The 19,026-nt window shown below is 33.9% G+C and overlaps 2 protein-coding genes across 2 annotated transcripts; one reads left to right on the forward strand and one right to left on the reverse strand.

Annotated features, from left to right (window-relative positions):
• The first annotated feature begins 958 nt into the window (after positions 1-958).
• LOC130655031 (uncharacterized) lies at positions 959-3,877 on the forward strand. Its single transcript, XM_057457732.1, has 2 exons — positions 959-1,256; positions 1,548-3,877. Exon 2 carries the CDS (start codon positions 1,681-1,683, stop codon positions 2,047-2,049), a length of 369 nt encoding a protein of 122 aa, XP_057313715.1. The 5' UTR covers positions 959-1,256; positions 1,548-1,680; the 3' UTR covers positions 2,050-3,877.
• Positions 3,878-8,832: 4,955 nt separating this feature from the next.
• LOC130654686 (inner centromere protein A-like) lies at positions 8,833-18,328 on the reverse strand. Its single transcript, XM_057457302.1, has 4 exons — positions 18,085-18,328; positions 10,479-14,966; positions 9,652-10,089; positions 8,833-9,453 (listed from the first exon to the last, which is right to left on the reverse strand). Exons 2-4 carry the CDS (start codon positions 14,907-14,909, stop codon positions 9,406-9,408), a joined length of 4,917 nt encoding a protein of 1,638 aa, XP_057313285.1. The 5' UTR covers positions 14,910-14,966; positions 18,085-18,328; the 3' UTR covers positions 8,833-9,405.
• Positions 18,329-19,026: the final 698 nt, after the last annotated feature.

The following is a 19,026-nucleotide window of genomic DNA, read 5'->3' on the forward strand; positions in this document are numbered from 1 at the left end:
ACAGTGATGATACAAGGAATCTCGAGACTCCTTGAAAAAGTGGTGATCTCCTGTAGTGCGCTGAAGTCAGCTTCTTTAAAGTTTTATCGCTATAAAAATTTAGTTTCAAGGTGAACAGATAACTTGTAACTTGGTTTGAAATAAAACATTCCAAAATCAAGAACTGAAAAACATCAGCAACCAAGATCCATCGTCTTCGCTGTGTGCACGTGAAGAATGAGGACTAGATCAAATTGTTTTTTCTGGGCTGAAAATCTGTAACATCGAGAGAACTAATTAATTATTTCTAGTAACTAATATATTGGTTATAAAAAGCAGCCTGTACCAGGGTCTTGTTAAGCCTCATTTGACATATATTTGATACCATATTTTGATTTTTAAGCGAAAATAAATCCTCCCGAAATTTTGAAAAGCCTCGATTCTCGAAAATTTCGAAAACCATTGATTCGCGAAAATAAATCCTCGCGAAATGCAATTTTTTTAGTTCGCAAAAATAAATCCTCGCGAAAATTTGTATATACTTTGTTAAAGAAAGCAGTTCTAGTAGAAAATCTAGTAGAATTTAGTAACTTAGAATCGCGATGTTTCCCGATTTCAAAGATTTCGGGAAACAAAATTTCTTTAAATTAGTGCGTAAATCACACGCATGCGCTGTTTAGAGCGCGTTTAATATATATTCAACAGTTAAATACTGTTCTTTCTCTCTCGCAACAAGCTGTTTTTTGTTAACTTCAGTACTTAACAATTGTTTTCTTTCTTTTATATATTATATCGAACTCGACGAAACAAGACACCACCTAATCAATATAAAAGCAAGAGACATCTTCCAAAACAAATCTTGGAGATAAAGAATGACGCAACAAACAACGATAGTTCAATATTTAATTATTCTGTCTAAACATTGTTAAATAGAAAATTATGTTAGTAATTGCTTACGTCGTCATTGAATATTCAAAGGTTTTCTCAACCGAAAAAAGCGATAAGAACCTCTAGTTTGGCTATTACAGAGTACGGTGGTTTTTATCCTGGAGTAGGAGGCGATTACAATAAAAGTAATCGTCTTCGTGAAATGATATCACGTTGAAGTTCTCCTTGTAAACTTTACTTGTATTACTCGTACTTGCACATTATTCACGACGGAGTCAACGATTTTAGCCAACGCGAAACGGATTTCAGCCAGCGCGAAATACCAATGTTCACCAAAAAATAAGTTTTTTGTGTTTGTCAGGAAGATGTGAAAAGAAAGAAAGAAATAGGTAATATTGTTTAGGGTTGCTAAATGTGCCAAAAATTTGTGGAATTAGAATGAAGTCTTAAATAGTCTGCTATTAAAAAAGACTTGTTCAATACATAAAATTAAGCTATGGTCAAAGGAAGAAAAAGAATATATGTTCATAATTAGAAACTGCTAATTTTTACCAGTATATTTGAAAATACAGTAGTTGTAGTATATACTCATATATACTTGTAAGAAGAACTCCGCAGGCTTGTTATGAAGAGTGCATAGTTCTTCTTTGGTAAAAAAATACTGTCGTATTTTTTAACAGAGATCATCAACGATCAACAGTGTCAACCTAATATTAAATGTGAGTTGTACTTGGCTGCTCTTAATTTGCATGAATTATCGAGAGTGCTCCAAAATTCGCTAAAGCATGGCCACCTACATCAGAAGAATTCAATATGAATACTGTAAAAGATTCAATACCACCGTTGGTGTATAACTTTGTTGTATGGGCAACTGGTAAAAGTGACTCTCAGGTTATCAATGCTCCTGATGTAAATAATCATGGCTGGAACATCGACAAAATTGTTGTATATTGGATGGATACAGATTGTGCTGTAGAGATGCTGAAAGAATTGATCAGCTGTGAATGCAAAAGTGGGTGCAAAAAAAGAAGTTGCAAATGTTTAAAGAATGAACTCTCGTGTACAAAGATGTGTAATACATTAAATGCGAGAACGGAAAAAATGATATCGCAGAATCGAGCGAAGAAGATTGCGATGACGAGGTTAATGTTAATTTTAGTAACGTCGACGCTGAAGATTTAAGTTCATCGAAAAGTTCTCGATACGACCCGATAATTAAATATTTGCCTAGTTTTTTCTAGTTTTTAAGGCTGTAAAAAATTGCTATCAAATTCCGATCTTTCACCCTAGTTGGGGAAGGAAGGAATCCTTGGTCAGTGGAGTTAGAACATTGATGAAACACATGTAAGTGTCGAATATTGACGCGTTGTGTCCTGTCCATTAATGTTAGTTTGAAAATTATAAAGTGGAGATGGTGTCTATTAAATTCAGAAATAAAAACATAAGAGTAAATAACTTTTACAGTGGTGCTATTGCACATAATATTGAAAATGTGAACGTCGACAACCTAGTGCCCTACCAGCAAACCAAGGTAAGGATGAGAGATTAGTCATTGGGTACCGGGGTAAAGACAAGTGCTCCCCACTAATGATAAGATCCCAAAAAATCTCCATTCCCATGGTGTCTCCCAATATTCTGAGGGCTCTGCGTTAACCATTCGTTCCGTCTAAGCGACTACTTTGGATGGTTGGTTAAGTACAATCAGATCCTCTCTAAAGTATAAGAGTTGGTAAGGCATTGTTTTGGCAACATTATCGTTAAAAAGATCGCTAAACTAAGCCTAAAAGTCCTGTGAAGGAATCCGAAAGTAGTACCTTGTAAATGTATGGTAACGATCAAGTCTGGAAGTGTCTACAAACAAAGGTTCAATCTCTACGTGTAATGTTGTGTGTGTTGTGTGATAGAGTATAAGTACAAGGAGGTTCTATCACATAACGTGTATTAAATCATCATGTAGTATATCTATATATTATTTCGAATGAGTTATCCAAATTTCAATTAAGTAGTCATTATAAACTAAAACCAACAATTCCTGTAAGCCCTTACGTCAATGTGAATACGGCTTTAAAGATGACAGAACTACAACCTGCACCAATGTGATTTTCTGCATAAAAGTTGCTTTCCATCGATTTATAGCTTGTTTATTCACCAAAATGCCTTTCTAAAAAATTGTCCCCATCTCATGGACTAATACTATTTAAGTTTGTTTTTGTAATTCTCTTGCTGCGTATAACAGTTGATAAGTCCAATTTTATTATGTGGTGGTGAGATTTTGGTATATGGTGGTGTTATAATTTCGTAGTGGTGGTATAACTTACGTGGTGTTGATATTATACTTTGTTACGACGTGGCATTTGTGATTTTCACGAAATGTGCCTCACTAAATCAATTACTTTAATTAATGAAATTTTTGCACAAAGCCGAAGCGCGAAGTGTTCTTTTAGTTGCTCGAAATTACAAATTTTTTGCGTATTTAGCTGCGCGAAAATATTTTGGCGCGCAAGTGAAAAAAATAACGAGATAATACTTTTTCCTTCACAAAATATTCATAAAATTAATTATCAATAACTCATGAAGTGCTGTTTCCTTTCTTATTTTTTTTTTTTTTTTTTTTTTTGCGTAACTTCTGTATCTTGTTTTACAAATGTTTTCAGCAGGAAAGAACTCATTATCATTATAATTTTTCTTCATTGCTTTCGTCAAGTTTAGGATCTTCTAAAAACGTTTTTACTTTTAGAAACATCTCACTACTACGGGTTATTTTCTTACTATCAATGTTATTTGGATTTCAAGTCTCTCGTACAGAAGCTTCTAAAATCCAACCATAATTAATAAAATAGCGACAGAAGCGTTATATTTTCCTGGTATGTAGTGTATCACTTTGTAATCCCGTTGCGCTTTCTAATCCCATCGCATTTTGTATACCAATCTTGTCACAGTTTGTAATCCCATTGCACTTTCCAACCCATTTTGTCGCAGTTTGTAATCATAAACCTATCGCAGTTTGTAATCCTTTCATGGCGCACTTTGCAATCCTATCGCACTTTTTAATTCCAAACCTATCGAACTTTGTAATCCCTTTACCTGTCGCATTTTGTAATTCCAAACCTATCGCACTTTGTAATCCCTTTGTCGCACTTTGTGCGTGAACATTAAATGCACAAAAAAAAATGTACGTGAATTAAACTCGCGCAAAAATTCTGACAAATTGTGGAAAAGACAATGCAACACGAAAAGGCACAGCAAAGGTTACCTACTGACTTTCACCTAATTATGATTCCAGAAAACCCTTGTTTCAATATGAAGTAGCTAATTCTTATGGTGTTGGTAATGAAGAAACAGTTTTTAAATAGAAAAGATGGTGTTGTTGTTTGATGCTTTAAAAGCTCAAATAGTCAGTGAAAAAACGCAGAAAAAATGAGTACTGAACTAACAAACAATGAGACATTTGTCAACCAATTAAAAACAAAGCACATGCATGTCAAAGCAATCAATTTTTCTTAATAGTGAGTTTTACGTAATGAATAAGTCATGGCGGTGTCGTTGTAGCTATTGATGAGGTAATCGATCTTACACATAATCCCATTTGATGGCACACGGAAGTGATAAATAGGTGACAAAGTATCTCTTCTCTTAAGTCTAAATCTTAACAAAACGAATCATCTCTAAGGTCCTTCCATTATAATTAGTGTTCACCTTTAAAATAGCAGGCAAAGTATTAAACATTTTTTGATTCATTACGTTAATATAAGCTTTTTGATCTTCAATAAGTAAAATCTAATCTAAAATTAAAACTAGAAATTTTAACAAGGGTATCCTATTTTCTATTAGCTATAAAGTAGCGTTGTAACTAAATCACTAATTCTTCAAAAAACTTATAATTATTTTAAAAATTTTAATAATATAAATTTATTTGCAACAAAATACTTTGTGTCTGAAGAATTTTCAGCCACATGATTTTGTTTCCACAAGACGAGACATAAGTACCATCCAACCATAGTAGGTAAGAAAAAGAACAAACGAATTACGTAATACTGTGTCACAGACGTCCGGAAAAATAAGTTAGCAGCCACGATGCCAAAAAATAACTCGATTAGACTGCTGTTAAAGCAATTACGTTTCACGTTTTAAAATTAAGCACGTTTTTAGAAGAGAGAATGATCATAAATTGGTTTTCAGCGGTTTTAGCGGTTATATTTAAACTGTAATCATGTCGGCTTATTGGTCTTACCGCCATGTTTTTTTCATCATAGTCATTTAATCACGTGAGTAGTTTCATCAGATTGTGGTCATACGAACAGTTTCTTAATACTATGGTCACGTGGACAGTTTCGTAAGGAAGTCCTGGTGGAAGACTCTTCACCAGCTCAATACAATTCCGTTATTTGAATAAATTATGTTTTAAATTGGGCATAGCTTCAGAATACCAGCAAAATCGATACAATAAAATCAATACAAAAGCAGACGTGAGTCTTAATAATTTTCATAAGATAAAGTCTTTAAAGCTTCTCTTCTACGAGAAAACAAGTTGGCTTCATATGAAAGAAAAGTTGTCTATGAATCTTTTTATTTTTTTTTTCGAACAATTTTGATTGGTTTTCAAGATTTTCGACTTAAAAGTTTTGATAATTATGCTAATTAATGCATGGTATCATGTATTATAAAAAATAAGGTGCTCTCTTAAAAGTTTTTTTTCAAGGTATGTGGTGATGTAAATATATTTTTACCTATCCAGTTAGATATTTTGAACATATTTACATAAATAAAAATATTCAGTTATTCTGGTTATCATTCAATTGTTTTTGAGCATTTAATCGATGATGTCATAATTCCGCAGGATTAGCTGAATTTTCAAGACTTATCTCGGAGACCAATTTATTCATTTTAATCCCACTTTTCAAATGAAATTAACAAGTTGATATTATTTTTCCCGCCTAAATGAAATAAACATATTTTTGCCAAAAATATATGATGATAAATTTTACATGGCTCTTCTTTATTAATTTCGTTTCATTTTTCGGTCAGTCTATTTTATTTAAATTACTGCATAACAAAATAAATACACAATTTAAATAAATACATAAATAGATAAATAGCGCATGCTTAGAATGTTTTCTGCTCCAAATTTTTCGACCAAAATGTGGCGTCCCTTAAAATTCAATGGCTTGTTATATTAAAAACGTCTCTTGTTGATCCTTTTTTTATAATAATACGGAGACTGTGTCTGTCCGTAACAGGCAAAGTGTGTTCATTTTCCTTTGATGTTGCCGAAAAATGCATGTTTAATATGTTAAGTTTTCTGACGTTACGGCGCGACGTCAATAACACTACTTTAAAGTCAATATCATATATTAAATAATGAAGCCATTACAGTGCACCTAAAACTTTGGGGCCAAATAACTTGGAAACGAGGTGGTGACGTCAATGATTTTTCACAAATTTCCGTCCGTCCGTCCGTCCGTCCGTCCGTCCGTCCGTCCGTCCGTCCGTCCGTCCGTCCGTCCGTCCGTCCGTCCGTCCGTCCGTCCGTCCGTCCGTCCGTCCGTCCGTCCGTCCGTCCGTCCGTCCGTCCGTCCGTCCGTCCGTCCGTCCGTCCGTCCGTCCGTCCGTCCGTCCGTCCGTCCGTCCGTCCGTCCGTCCGTCCGTCCGTCCGTCTGTCACGCAAAATGGTAGCTTAGCTGCGACGGGCGAACCCGTGGATTTTTCAACGGGCTAACGACTAGTTATACTATATTATGATAATTCAAAGAAAATTTCGCGATTTTGGCCTTTCTCGCGAAACGTGACTACCGTGAAAAATCCACTAAAATTTTTTAAACAAATCTTGATTTAATTATTTTCAAATTGCCAAATTTCTCACAAAACTTAAAGTGTTAAAAAAGTTCCTCAATGATTTTAGAATACTTTCAACCAATCGGGTATAGCAATTAGATTTAAAAATAAAATAAGTTGATGCTTGAATGATTTGAATGATTGAAATCAACATGAAATTGATTGCAAGTAAAAACAAAACAAAAGTTAAATTAGCGTGAAGTTTTGTTCCGTTGAATAATAAAATTGGAATATTAAGAACTATTCAATATATGGTTTGACACACGGTTTTATAAATATAGAATTTACTCCGTAGTTTTTTATTTATTATTTTTATTTCTTTGTAATTAAAGCTAGCCTACTGCGTGTTTAGCCAATTTGTGTGCACCATTTGAAGTAAATTCCTATGTGATTGCCCACGACAACGCGATCAGGTGAATTTTTTATAATATTGGTGCAAACTTGAGACAAACACATTTGACCTGACGACATGTTTTATTTTTTTACGTGTTCGTATGTTCGTGTGTTGATGTCGTTTTCTGTTTAACCATTCAGAGTGAATACACTCCACATAGATGTATGTCTTTAAATAAGATACAGTTCAAATACAAATTCACAAGTGTTAATAAAACATTTGAAGGTCAAAGGTCTTGCAAAACATTTAAATACATTATTACCTGTTTTTAAAAAAAATGGTTAATTTAAAGATATACAAATTCATCAGCTCGAAAGAAAACCGTAACTTTTGTAAATAACAGTGAGTTCGTAATTAGGAGCTTTCATTGCAAAACTTTGACTCGTACTAATTAAAATCCATTATTCATGTCCCTGTTGAGCGATATTAGATATTCTCATTAGCTTTCGGTTAAAGATAACATTTTTTTTTTCAAAAACTGACCCCTCAATGTAAAAACGACATGAACTTCCGTGCATATTGCGGTGTTTTTTAGGAGTCTTAAAGTTGCTAAACTTTGCCTATATTTAATAAATAGTGTTTAGCCAGATTTTCACTTAGAATTAAAACGTATCATAATGTAACGTATTATTTTGGTTTCAATGATTGGTTCACTGCAAAAAAAAGTTGAATTAAGTCACACTTTTTCATGTATCAACTCATATCGATCGAAAGATAAAGCTTGTCTAATCAGATCAACTGATTTTGGTACGACACGCATATCATATTTTAAGTGGAAATCCGGCTTAGGCTGAATTCCCGAGAACAGGAATATTTTAAGGGAAAACTTTTTGCCGGCATTTCCACAAGGTATCAACAACAGAGACAGTGTTGTGGAAAACAACAAGATACAGGTGATAAAGCTCTGATCCTATCATTAGGGACTTACGAAATAAAAACAGAAACTATCTTCGCAATTTTTTTTTCACTGAGGAAATTGACACAGGACCCTTTTTTCGAAGTACCTTTAGTCCTAACATTTACTAAATCGCGTGCTAGTGTTGTCTTTTTGTGCGTGTCTGTGTTTTTGTTTTTTATGGATAACTATTTTTACTTTTTATTGGAATTTTAAAAGTTGTTGTTTCCGTTGCATACATTTTGACGAAAGGTGCTTTAGATATTATATCTTCAGAGAGAATGAAAAAAAAAATGTTTAAAATTAATCCAGCGGCCGCCTTGCATCCGTCCTTTTATAATCTCTTTGGCTAACTTAATTTCTTTTAGAGCTAGCAGGGTATCGCGATTATTCCTATCAACGCCATTGGGAAAGTTTTTGAACATCAGAAAGTTTCCCTCATAAGGTAGATCACTCGAAGCATTCTGTGAGAATCTATTAGATTTCTATTAAACAGGCGTTATCAAAAGTCTTGTGTGGATCTTAATATGCCATAATCATACTTCTTTTAATATACTAGTATCCAGAAGAACGCTAATTATGTACGTTATTGTCACGTAACACAGCTTATTACGATGGTAATATCCACTCGTCAATAATATACGAAGGTTTACAACTGGAATTTAAGGTTAAGAATTATACGTTGATTTATGTCGCAAGAAATGTTCAATTTCCCATAGAAAATATACTGAAGGCCAGTGTGAAAAAAAGTTTACAACAACAAAACAAGCACACTGGGAAATCTTAAGCGCTTCAAAGCACCAGAGATCAATGATAAAATATTGACATTGAGGTATGTCTATCATTGTACATGAGGTATCCCAATAAACTTATTTTCAGGAGGTTGGGTATTGACGTTATGGAATTACCTCATTTTAAAGTTTTTTAAGAAAATGTGTATTATCAACAACAAAATATTTCGTTGTAGAATAAGATTTTTTTCCTGAGAAAAATATCCTTACGTCGTAAAATAAATAAAAAAAAAAGTTCGTACGAATGAAATGATTTCGAATAATAATTTACAAATATTTACAGTCAGTTTATATCACATTTGTTTGAAATTATATTTCAAAAGTATCACGACAAAAAATATGGATAAAATTTACAATAGGCACAATTTTTTGGCAAGCTATGTGCCTTTCCTGGAATTATTCTTCTTAAATATTATTTTAGGAAAACTACGGAGTGTATTTTCTAAGTAACTCGCTAAAATTGACGCTAAAAAATAATGCTTTAGATGCATAGCATTTGTAAACAAAGTTTTTAAAATACATTCGGGAGAAGAGTATCTCTCGTTTAACTATAAAATCTAAGAAATTTATCTAAATTTGAAATAGAACAATCAAAAACTATAAAACTTATGTTTTGAAAAAGTTTTTTAAATTTCTCCTGCACAGGTTCTGCTGTGAGATCGCCATTCGCTGAGCTGAAAAAAAAATGATCAATAAAAATATTAGTTTAAGACATTAAGTTATCAAGTTTGGTTTCGTTTGGAAATAGCAAGATTCACATCTTTAAGAAGTATCAGAAAATTTTTAATGACGTCTATCATGTTACTTTAGTGTACTTAGACATTTAGAAAACAAACAAACAAATAACTTTACCGAGTCTCTAATATTCTTACCTGACATTTTTGACTACAGTACCATGCTTTTCGACATCCAGAACACAAGTACTGGGCGTCTTTGCTGCATATTTTGCAATGTCTCTTTTCAGTGTCCTCTTGCGTTTTGTGCCTGTCGTTAAGTTGTTCTGTTTTTTCTTTTTGATTAATTTCATCTTGAGAAAGTCTTTTGTATAATTCAGCAGAAACGTACGTCTGCGGTGGAGAACGCCTTGAAAATTTATTTAATGGCTCAGGTGGATTAGTACTGCTTGCCCGCTTCAAACTTATCTCTTCGTGTGTTGGCAGTCCTTCGCGTTCTCTAATACTTGCGGAATAATCCAGAAAACTGTAATCTACAGGTTTTGATCGTCCAAAGTCCAATGAACCGTTTCTAGTACGTGGAATTTTGTGACTGTAAAATCGTGGTACAGTCGCGTCTATATGACTGTGTGGCATCTAGAAAGTAATGTTGTTGTTATGTTATTACCAAGGAGATAAAAGGTTGTACATCTAGACATATCTCTAGATGCTATGTCCATCGCTTAGCTTGAATACATTATATACAAGTTGTGTGACATTAAAAAGAAAGTGATTTTCAATTTGCATTTTAGACGACATTGTTCATTAGTAAATTGTTATAGGGAATAGGATCGATTGGAACTTATGCATATTCCCCTGGTGTGATATATAAGAGTTAGGGCTAGTGATATTATTCTTATGCTTATGAAAAAAGTAGTACAAAATTGAAGGATATTTCGGCTTAATTACGATTGTAACAATGAATAACACAACTCAACACAATTCTTTATGCTTAATAATTATAAGAAGAATACAAATGATTATACCTCTTTATGTGTTGGTATTAGCATTGGTTCCCTAGGTTCTTGTAATGGTATTCTACCCACAACCGGATGCGCACGAAACCTTAACCGTTCTTCTTCTTCATGCCTTCGTATGGCCAACAGTTGTTCCTTTGTCAGTCTTGGTATTCCATTCGGTATGGATAAAGGAGATGGCTTACCAAGGGCGGTTCTCTCACGCTGTGCCTGTTCCAGGAATATTTCGTGCGTTCCAGGCCGAGGTACAATAGTATCTGGCCGTAAGGATTGTGTATTGTTTATTTCTGCTTCTCTTAGAGCTAGTTTTTCCCTTTCTGTCAGTCTATCGTCCCTTACTACTTGCCTGTTGGGTTGTCTTACAGTATGTCCCAAGGGAAATCCCAGTTGTAACACCCGTAGATCATCTACTGTACGTATTCGTTCGTTTAATGGAACCCTTGCATCATCAACTATCGTTGTTTTCGGATCACGAAAAGCATGTCCCGGATACTGGTTTAATTTTTCTATACGTTGTATTTCTTCCCGCTTTCTAGCTTCTTGTATCAAATGTATTTCTCTTTCACGCATCTGCTTACTGTATAAAGGATTTTCACGTAACAGTTCTCTGGGACTCAGCTTTAATCCATTCTCATATATCGCATCAGCACTCCCTACTGTCTCTGCTTCTGGTGGCAGGCGTCTGTGGTATGGATGGATGCGATTATCAGGGAGCCTTTCGTCAGTGTTTGTATGAACATAAGAAGAAGGCGAGTAACGTGCACGTGCATAATGGGTTTGTGTTTCGAGTAAGTCATTCATTTTCACTCGTACAGGTGAGGGATGTAAAGGTTCATTAATTTTATAAGAACGACTTTCAATATTTCGAGATAAAGAATTGTATTCCCTGTTGGCAATATCTCCAGATATTCGTATTTCGTCCTTGGGAATTTGCGAAATTTCTAGAGGAGGTGCAGACCTCAGATATCTTCTATCTTCGCTCGCACGTTTTTGCATATCACTTAGTTGTCGCATTCGATTCACCCTTTCCATTTCTAATATGGCTCTGTTTTGCTCTTCTTCTATTGGTCTCTTTCTATTATAGCGCTCTTCTACTAAATATTTACTGTAAGGAATTTGACTAACGGTAGGATGAGGATACGGATATTGTTGCGGATACGTAAACGGTTGACTATCTGACTCTTTTCGTGTCATCACTACAAGGTTAGATGGTAACACTTGATATGGTGATTGTTGTGCACTATCTTCAGAACGAGCTCTTTGTACACCTGGCGATCGTTCAGGGTATTGTACATATGTTCTTTCTAAAGGAGCAGAAGCAGTATGAATGTGAGAATGACGTTGAGATCCCTCCTGTACTGGCAATATTGATGATGTCAACGCTGGGGGTTCACCACGATAGACTGTTGGACGCGAAGGGTGCTTATGTTGAATTTTCACTGACGCAGCAATAGTGTCTTCAACTACTACCTTTTCATGATTATTTAGTTTTTTGGCTAAAAGTGCCGGTGGAAGTGATGTTGCTAATGAAGTTTTTGGCAGAACATGTTGCATTTTGTGTCCGACTTCAGGAGGATTAATTCTATTTGGGCTACTTAATTGGGGATTTGAAGACTTGGGATCTAACATCCTTAGCAGCAGCTTAGAATGCGATAAATCTTTTGAACTGTTGTTTTCGATTTCAACATTTCTTCTTCTCATTTTGTCCTCTTTTTCGTTTATGTCATTAATTTCGTTCGGTCTACGAATTGTACTGTCATTTTCCATTTTTGATTTAGCATTATTGGTATTGATATCGTTGCTTCTGTTACAAAAACTTTCAACTTTCACGTCGTCAATATTTTTCACAGCTGATGTTTTGCCCTCGTTTTGTAAAGAAACGTTTACAATGTTAGCATTAGAATCCTTAACATATACTTTTTTATCGCTCATATGTCCAGCTTCGCTAAGAGACATAACTGACAGGATTTTTATTTCGTTTATACCAGACGCAGTTACAATAGGGTTTCTTTTGTTTTCAGCAATATTTTGGCTCAATGGCGGAGGCGGTGTTGTTATCTGTGATTGCACTTCTTTTTCCTCCTGTGATGGATTTTGCACTGCTTTCTCTGTCAATTTGTGTGGCTGAATGTAAATTTGTTTCTGAACTCCATATTCTAGTTGCTGTTGCAGTTGCTGTTGACGTAACGGCTGTTTTTGTGCTTGTTGTTGTTTTTGTTGTTGTTGTTGTTGTTGTTGTTGTTGTTGATGATTTTTTTGTTTCTGGTGGTGTTGGTTTTGGTGTTGTTGTTTGTGTTGTTGCGGCGACATTTGTGGCGGTTCTTGGAGCTCCTGTTGTGATTGAAGTTGCTGTTGTTCTATTTTAACTTGTTGTTTTGTTTCCTGCTCTGAATGTTTATGTTGTTGATAGACCTCTTTTTGTTGTTGCTCCTTTTGTTGTTCTTCTTTCTTTTGATGTAACCATTGTTTGGGTTTTTCTATCGCCAAATTCCCCTGTTTCCTTTCGGTATTTTGTGCTGTTAATTGTGATTTCATCATGGTCGTAGAAAGAGACACCACCGGGGCGTCCTGGGATAGTAACTCGCTTTTCGCTTGTTTTTCCTGATTTTCTTGAGTCTTTTCTGAGATTTCCTTAGGCAACGGCGATGTGCATATGTCATCGTCTTTGGATTGCTCCTCTTTCTGGTTTAGTAATGATGGTGATGATGGTTTTTCTGAAGGTAGGGAATATTTTCTTTGTTTTACATCAGAAGTATTTCTGATTTCATCTTTTGTGTCTTTAGGTTGATTTTTGTTAAGATTGGAAGCTGACACATCTCTTTCAACTAACTTATTTTGTTGCTTCAAGCGTTCTACAAGCCAGTTATGATTCGGTAAATCTAATGCCAATCTATTTTGACTTGCCTTAAAGTCTGTACTAACTTCTGATTTTTTGTTAGCGTTTTTTTGCTTTTGCTTTTTTCTTTGACTTTTGATATTCATATTATGATCTACTGTTTCTGTATCGCTACAAGTAGTGTTAGCATTATGATTTCCTTCTTTACTGCCTATTCTTTCTTCATGGCATATTGCTGTGCTATCCATGGCATCAGTTGTAATTTCTGATTCTTCTTTTTTGGTTGGGGAATTTTTAACTTGTGTAGCTGGCACATGTTGACCTGAATCTGAATAAATACTTTCTTCTTCCATTTCGGTATTATTGTTCTCGATTGTTTTTTCTTTCACTGTAGCAGGACTTTCTGTTATAAGTTCAACTTCATCTTCTGTTTTTAAATTAACACTTTTTCCTTCAGCGGAAAATTTGTTTTCATTTTCAACGGTATTTTTGGCAGGTTTTTCCTCGTTTGCAACAGAAAGCAAAGGTGGCGCTGCAGGCTGTTGCGCACTGTCATCGTTGGTTACATCAATTATGAGATCTGGAGACGGAATATCCCTCTGCATGTTCTCTTTTTGTAACGTAGTCGAACTTTTAAGAGTAACAGCAACGTCCCTACTTTTTTTAGCTCGCTGATCATCCATGATACTAAGTGTATCTTTACTTCTTCTATCCCGTGACTCTCGAGTATATTCCAAAATTCGATTCTCCATTTCCTTGATTTTTTTTTCTTTTTCCTGTATTATTGGTATCAAGGAGCGTTGTCCGGGTGGTAGATCTGAATGCTTACATTGTTTCATATTAAACTCGGCAGCACTTTGTTCCTTCATGGCCATAACCATTGCCTTATTTGGCATTATTACGTCTGATATCCTTGATAGGTTATAAATATCATGAGGTGAGCTTAATCGTTGATCAACTCTTCCTTCGATTCGTGAATTATAAGGGTGATGTTTGGGAGGAAATGGGTGCATAACGGCGTGCTCTGGTCTTCCTCTTACATTTAAAAATTCATTTCTAAATGGCTTTTTATTCACATATTGCATTGTTCGTATATCATTCACCATAGCAGCATCATGGTCTCTTTTGTATTTGTCCTGCCTTAGCTGTTGATCACGTGCCAAATCTTCAATGAGCAAACGTTTTTGTTTTTCCAGATCTTCAGTTAGTCTTTGTTTTTCACGAAATGATTGTCGATTTTGATCATCAGTCATTAAACGTACATACTCTTGGTTAGCTCTGTAATAAGCATCTTGTTCCATATGTTTCCGATTATTATATTCCTGCTCACGCTGCTCTGCTCTTGCCAGCCATTCTCTTTTTTGAATGTCTAATGGCATCTTCTGCATTTGGGCATGCCTTTTGGCGTCAAGCCATTCTGGTGGACGTTGAAAAGCTTCACGCGCTTTTGCAAATTCATGATTTCGGATGATTTCTTCTGCATGAGCAGGCGGCAATTCGATACCTGGTATGTAGGGAATTGATCTTGGTGTCATCAAAGGAGCTGTTTGTTCCGATGGCAATATCGCATCGGTATTTGGAAGTCGACTCGCCATATGAATCATATTACAGTGTTCATTTTTGAAAATTCTTTTTTGATATTGGCAATTATTGTCTATTTTCTAAATATTAAAGCACTCATAATTAGGACGACGAGTGTGGTAACACTTTTAACAATGGAAGTTGCAGTATATATCAAAAGTTAGGTCAAAAGGTTAGGTATTTAAATCTCATTTGACAGTGCATTGTCAATTATATCCCAAAACAATACCTTATGACGACAAACGGTTTAGACAAATACTTTTTTATTAGCATTGCCATGACAACTGACGGAAACAATTAGACAAAAATTAGCACTGGGCATTCCTTTGTTTAGCAACTTGCGCTTATTTATTATCACTGCTCAGATAAAAAGTTCCATTGTGTGTAATATGAATTCGGATTAAAAATTGATAAATATTGAATGACTTTAACTTGTAATGATCAAGACAAAGCTAATTTTAGCATTATTGTGGATAAACTACCTCAAGAAACCAGTCTAATACTAAAAACAGTAACAGCAACAACAACCTAGCAATTAACAATAAGCAAACAAATAAACAAGTAAAACAAAGATGCGTACAAAAGCTAGCTAATAGGATTAAGCTTAAATGCTGATAAATACTGATAAAAGAAAAAAACATATCAAAACATAAGCTCTATAATAATTAAATTAGATTCAATGAGAAACGTCAACAAAAAGTTCAATAGCTTTCCATAACTTCACAATGTCAAAGTTAACAATATATAGTATTAGTTATAATAATAATAATAAATCCTAGGAGCAGGTATATATACAATATTGATTTTACATCCTTGTGTTTCATCATGACATCCTATAGTTTCCTTTTTAGCAAACCTAATATGTCTTTAATAACCGCACCTCACATGCTTTCAGAGTCAATTAGTTTTTTCTATCCAGAAATTGCAGCAGAAACAAATAGGCTTTGAGCTCATAACGCGTTATCTGCTAATTAAAATTAATAAACGTGATTTTAATTAAGAATTAGTCAAGCGAATGACAGTCGTAGTCCGATATGATGAAATGGTTTAAGCAGATTTGATAAAAACAACAACAACAACAACCACAAACAATGCTGGTATGCTTGCGCATAAACATCCACTGGTAATGCAGCCAGTTTTGCAGCATTTGTACATTTTAATGTCCCAAAGACATCAAGTAAACTATTTTATAAGTAAAATTAATTCACTGGTTCTTACATATTCATAAGCTTTGTTTATGAGTTAAAATTATATCCATTAACTCTATTCAGTTCGCGGTTTCTGGAACATACTACGCCTCCGCTGAAAAGTCGGTAGGGGAGTTAAATTGAATTTCCTTCATATAAAATATGTATTTACCTCTCACTTATTTGCAGATACAAAAACATATCTTCTTTTAAATACGTTGGTTTAATTTTAGCAAGGCTAATGACAAGCATTTCCTGATAAAATATTTTTAGGTATCCAGCAAAGACGACAAAGGTCATTGTAAAGTTCTCTGATTACTTTGCAAAGCTTCACATCCGCGCCATTAGCTGTAGTTATAAAATGTTTTTTGTCTTCCATGTAATGGTAGTAGCAACAAACGTTTAATTCCTGCATTTTGCGAAACTAAGAAAGTTATAGGCAAGAAGCGATAAAATTTTATAAAAAGTGATTTTTCGCTCAGCCATTGCCAAGTATCATCAGACTATATATTTTGTAGCAGAATAAATTTCTATTTCATTCTTAAATTTTATAATTTGGCACAATAAGTAAATAAAAGAAATAAAAATTGAAGTTACAGAATAAATATGGTATGACTAATAACGCACAGAGAGTATAAAGGACAACCTAGATTCAGGACTTTTAATCACCCTGGTTTAGAAACCAGAATAAGCTGAAGATGTCGAGACCATAACAGATGCTAGACAAACATACAAACATTAAACAGACATACACCACAACACAGTCTGAAATATCCTGCAATTTAGTTATAACATCTTCAAATTATAAAATTATAAAAGTGTAGCTACGTAGAAATTTAATTTGCTGTGAAGCACATAGTCTGATAATGCCCAACAGTGCTGACCGAAATATCACTGTTATATACAAAAAGTAAAAAAAAAATCGTTCTTTGTATTTATTTTTTTACTTCAAAACCACTTATAGTAAGGGAGGAAAGTGTTTAAAAGGAGCAAAAAACAATCTGTTGTTGGAAAGCTTACAAAAAGTCGAAACACTGTAATCGTAAAATTGCTAAGAGATTTTTTGCACAGGAGACGTTTTAAAACTCTTTTTAAAAAAATTGGGGTAACACAAGTATTTTACGCATTTAAGCTGGAGTAAGATATTTTAATAAGAACCTAACCTATAAGATCAAAATGTATACACTAAAAATATAACATCTGTAAAACTCGAAATCGTAGATAACCTAACATTCCCTTTAAACTTTTAACCTCTTTACGTGCATATTTGACCATAAAACGAGTCTTTTTTCTCAACAAATAGTGTCTCAAAACTGACTTTATTGTCAGGGGACCTCCTGACTTGAAGAATAACGATTGTATTTTTTAATCCTTTTATTTATATAATTAATTCTGTTTTTCCTTTATACTTACATATCCACACATATAAGTCACCATTAAAGATGTGATGAGTTTACTGGCTTAAAAGTTGATGAAAAATCTCTCGTGAATAATTAATCCTTTTCATGTCTGCTTAAATAGTATGACGTAACATATAGAAAACAAAATCTTGAATGTAAATTAACATTCTCGTCTCTTCATTTTTAATAGAAAATGCGAAAGACAAAAATGACGACCCAGTGTCAGATTGTTTATTACTCTGCATTGTTGCAAGACAATCTTACCACTTACACGCATGGTCAATTACTTATAAAATTAACTGACGAATCGATAGAGGGAAGTTTCTTGGTAAGTTCAGGAAAGAAATTAAAAAAATAGTCACATGTCATCTCTTTTCTTATCTCGAGTTTTAGATTCTTATTTAGGCGTTAAATGTATACTTTCATATTCTAATTTGCACATACTAATTTAGATCATTTTCATGACAATCTCACTAAATTACAAATATTTGGAGAAAAATTGTAGTGGTTTTTTCACCTAACATAAGCAATTTATTTAATCATAGATTTATTCTACATGAGTTAAATAGCTGTCTAAGCGTTAAAAAGTGAAGTTAAACATTCAAACTTACGCAATTTATTATCTTGGTTAATAAACTTTAATATGGTTGTTGCTGTTATCACTGTCTTTGCTCGCACTACATAGTATTTGATATACACAATAATAATAAAACCAAAAAATTACTTCTACAATTTCCAAAATATTCCAGTGCAATAATTTTCGAATACAAATATTATATCAACATTCAGAATATTCAATTAACTCGTCGTCACCCATTGCTAATGCTGTTAAAAGTTCCAAAGTAATATTAATAAATATCTGTTTGAAATTTAAAGCAGAAGTCTTCCGAATAAATAGAATAACACGTTTTATCAATGTTACTGACTTGAAAATCTAACACACGGTTAATAATTCACTAATAATAAATAGCCACAATAGAAGGAGAGAGAGAGAAACTCCATTGAAATAGTGAATGGCCATTTTATTTGAAAACATCTGTGCACCTGTGGGACAGAAAATGGATTCCTCTAAAACATTTATAAATGATGTTAACATTTTTTTTAAGAACATAAATTCATAAATATTAGAAAAGAAAAAACCTTGTCAATTATTTAAGTAATTGTATATATGTGTATACTATTGACAACACCACTTCTAAAGCGAGCTTTGAATAGACGATTGTAAAACCGAAATGAAACGTCTCGGTTTTTAAATGGCTATTTTATTACAATACCATGCTTGATTGCTTTTCAAACAAAGCATTACGTCATGTCATTATTGTCGTTTAATACAAAGAAGACATATTAAAGAGAAAAGCAGGAGATTAGCGGAATTCCATACATGGTATCTAGCTTAAAAAAAAGCGACATGTAATCGGTTTTAATTGCCTTGCCCGGGTAACATAATTACGCTGTGGTTTGTGTCACAAAAAAGAATCGAATTACGTATTAATTAAAATCACAATTGGCTTTAAAAACTATGAATTATAAAAAATTAAAGTCTTTTCACAGGC

This window comes from Hydractinia symbiolongicarpus, chromosome 8, assembly GCF_029227915.1.
Source record: "Hydractinia symbiolongicarpus strain clone_291-10 chromosome 8, HSymV2.1, whole genome shotgun sequence".
Classification (NCBI taxonomy): Eukaryota; Metazoa; Cnidaria; class Hydrozoa; order Anthoathecata; family Hydractiniidae; genus Hydractinia; species Hydractinia symbiolongicarpus.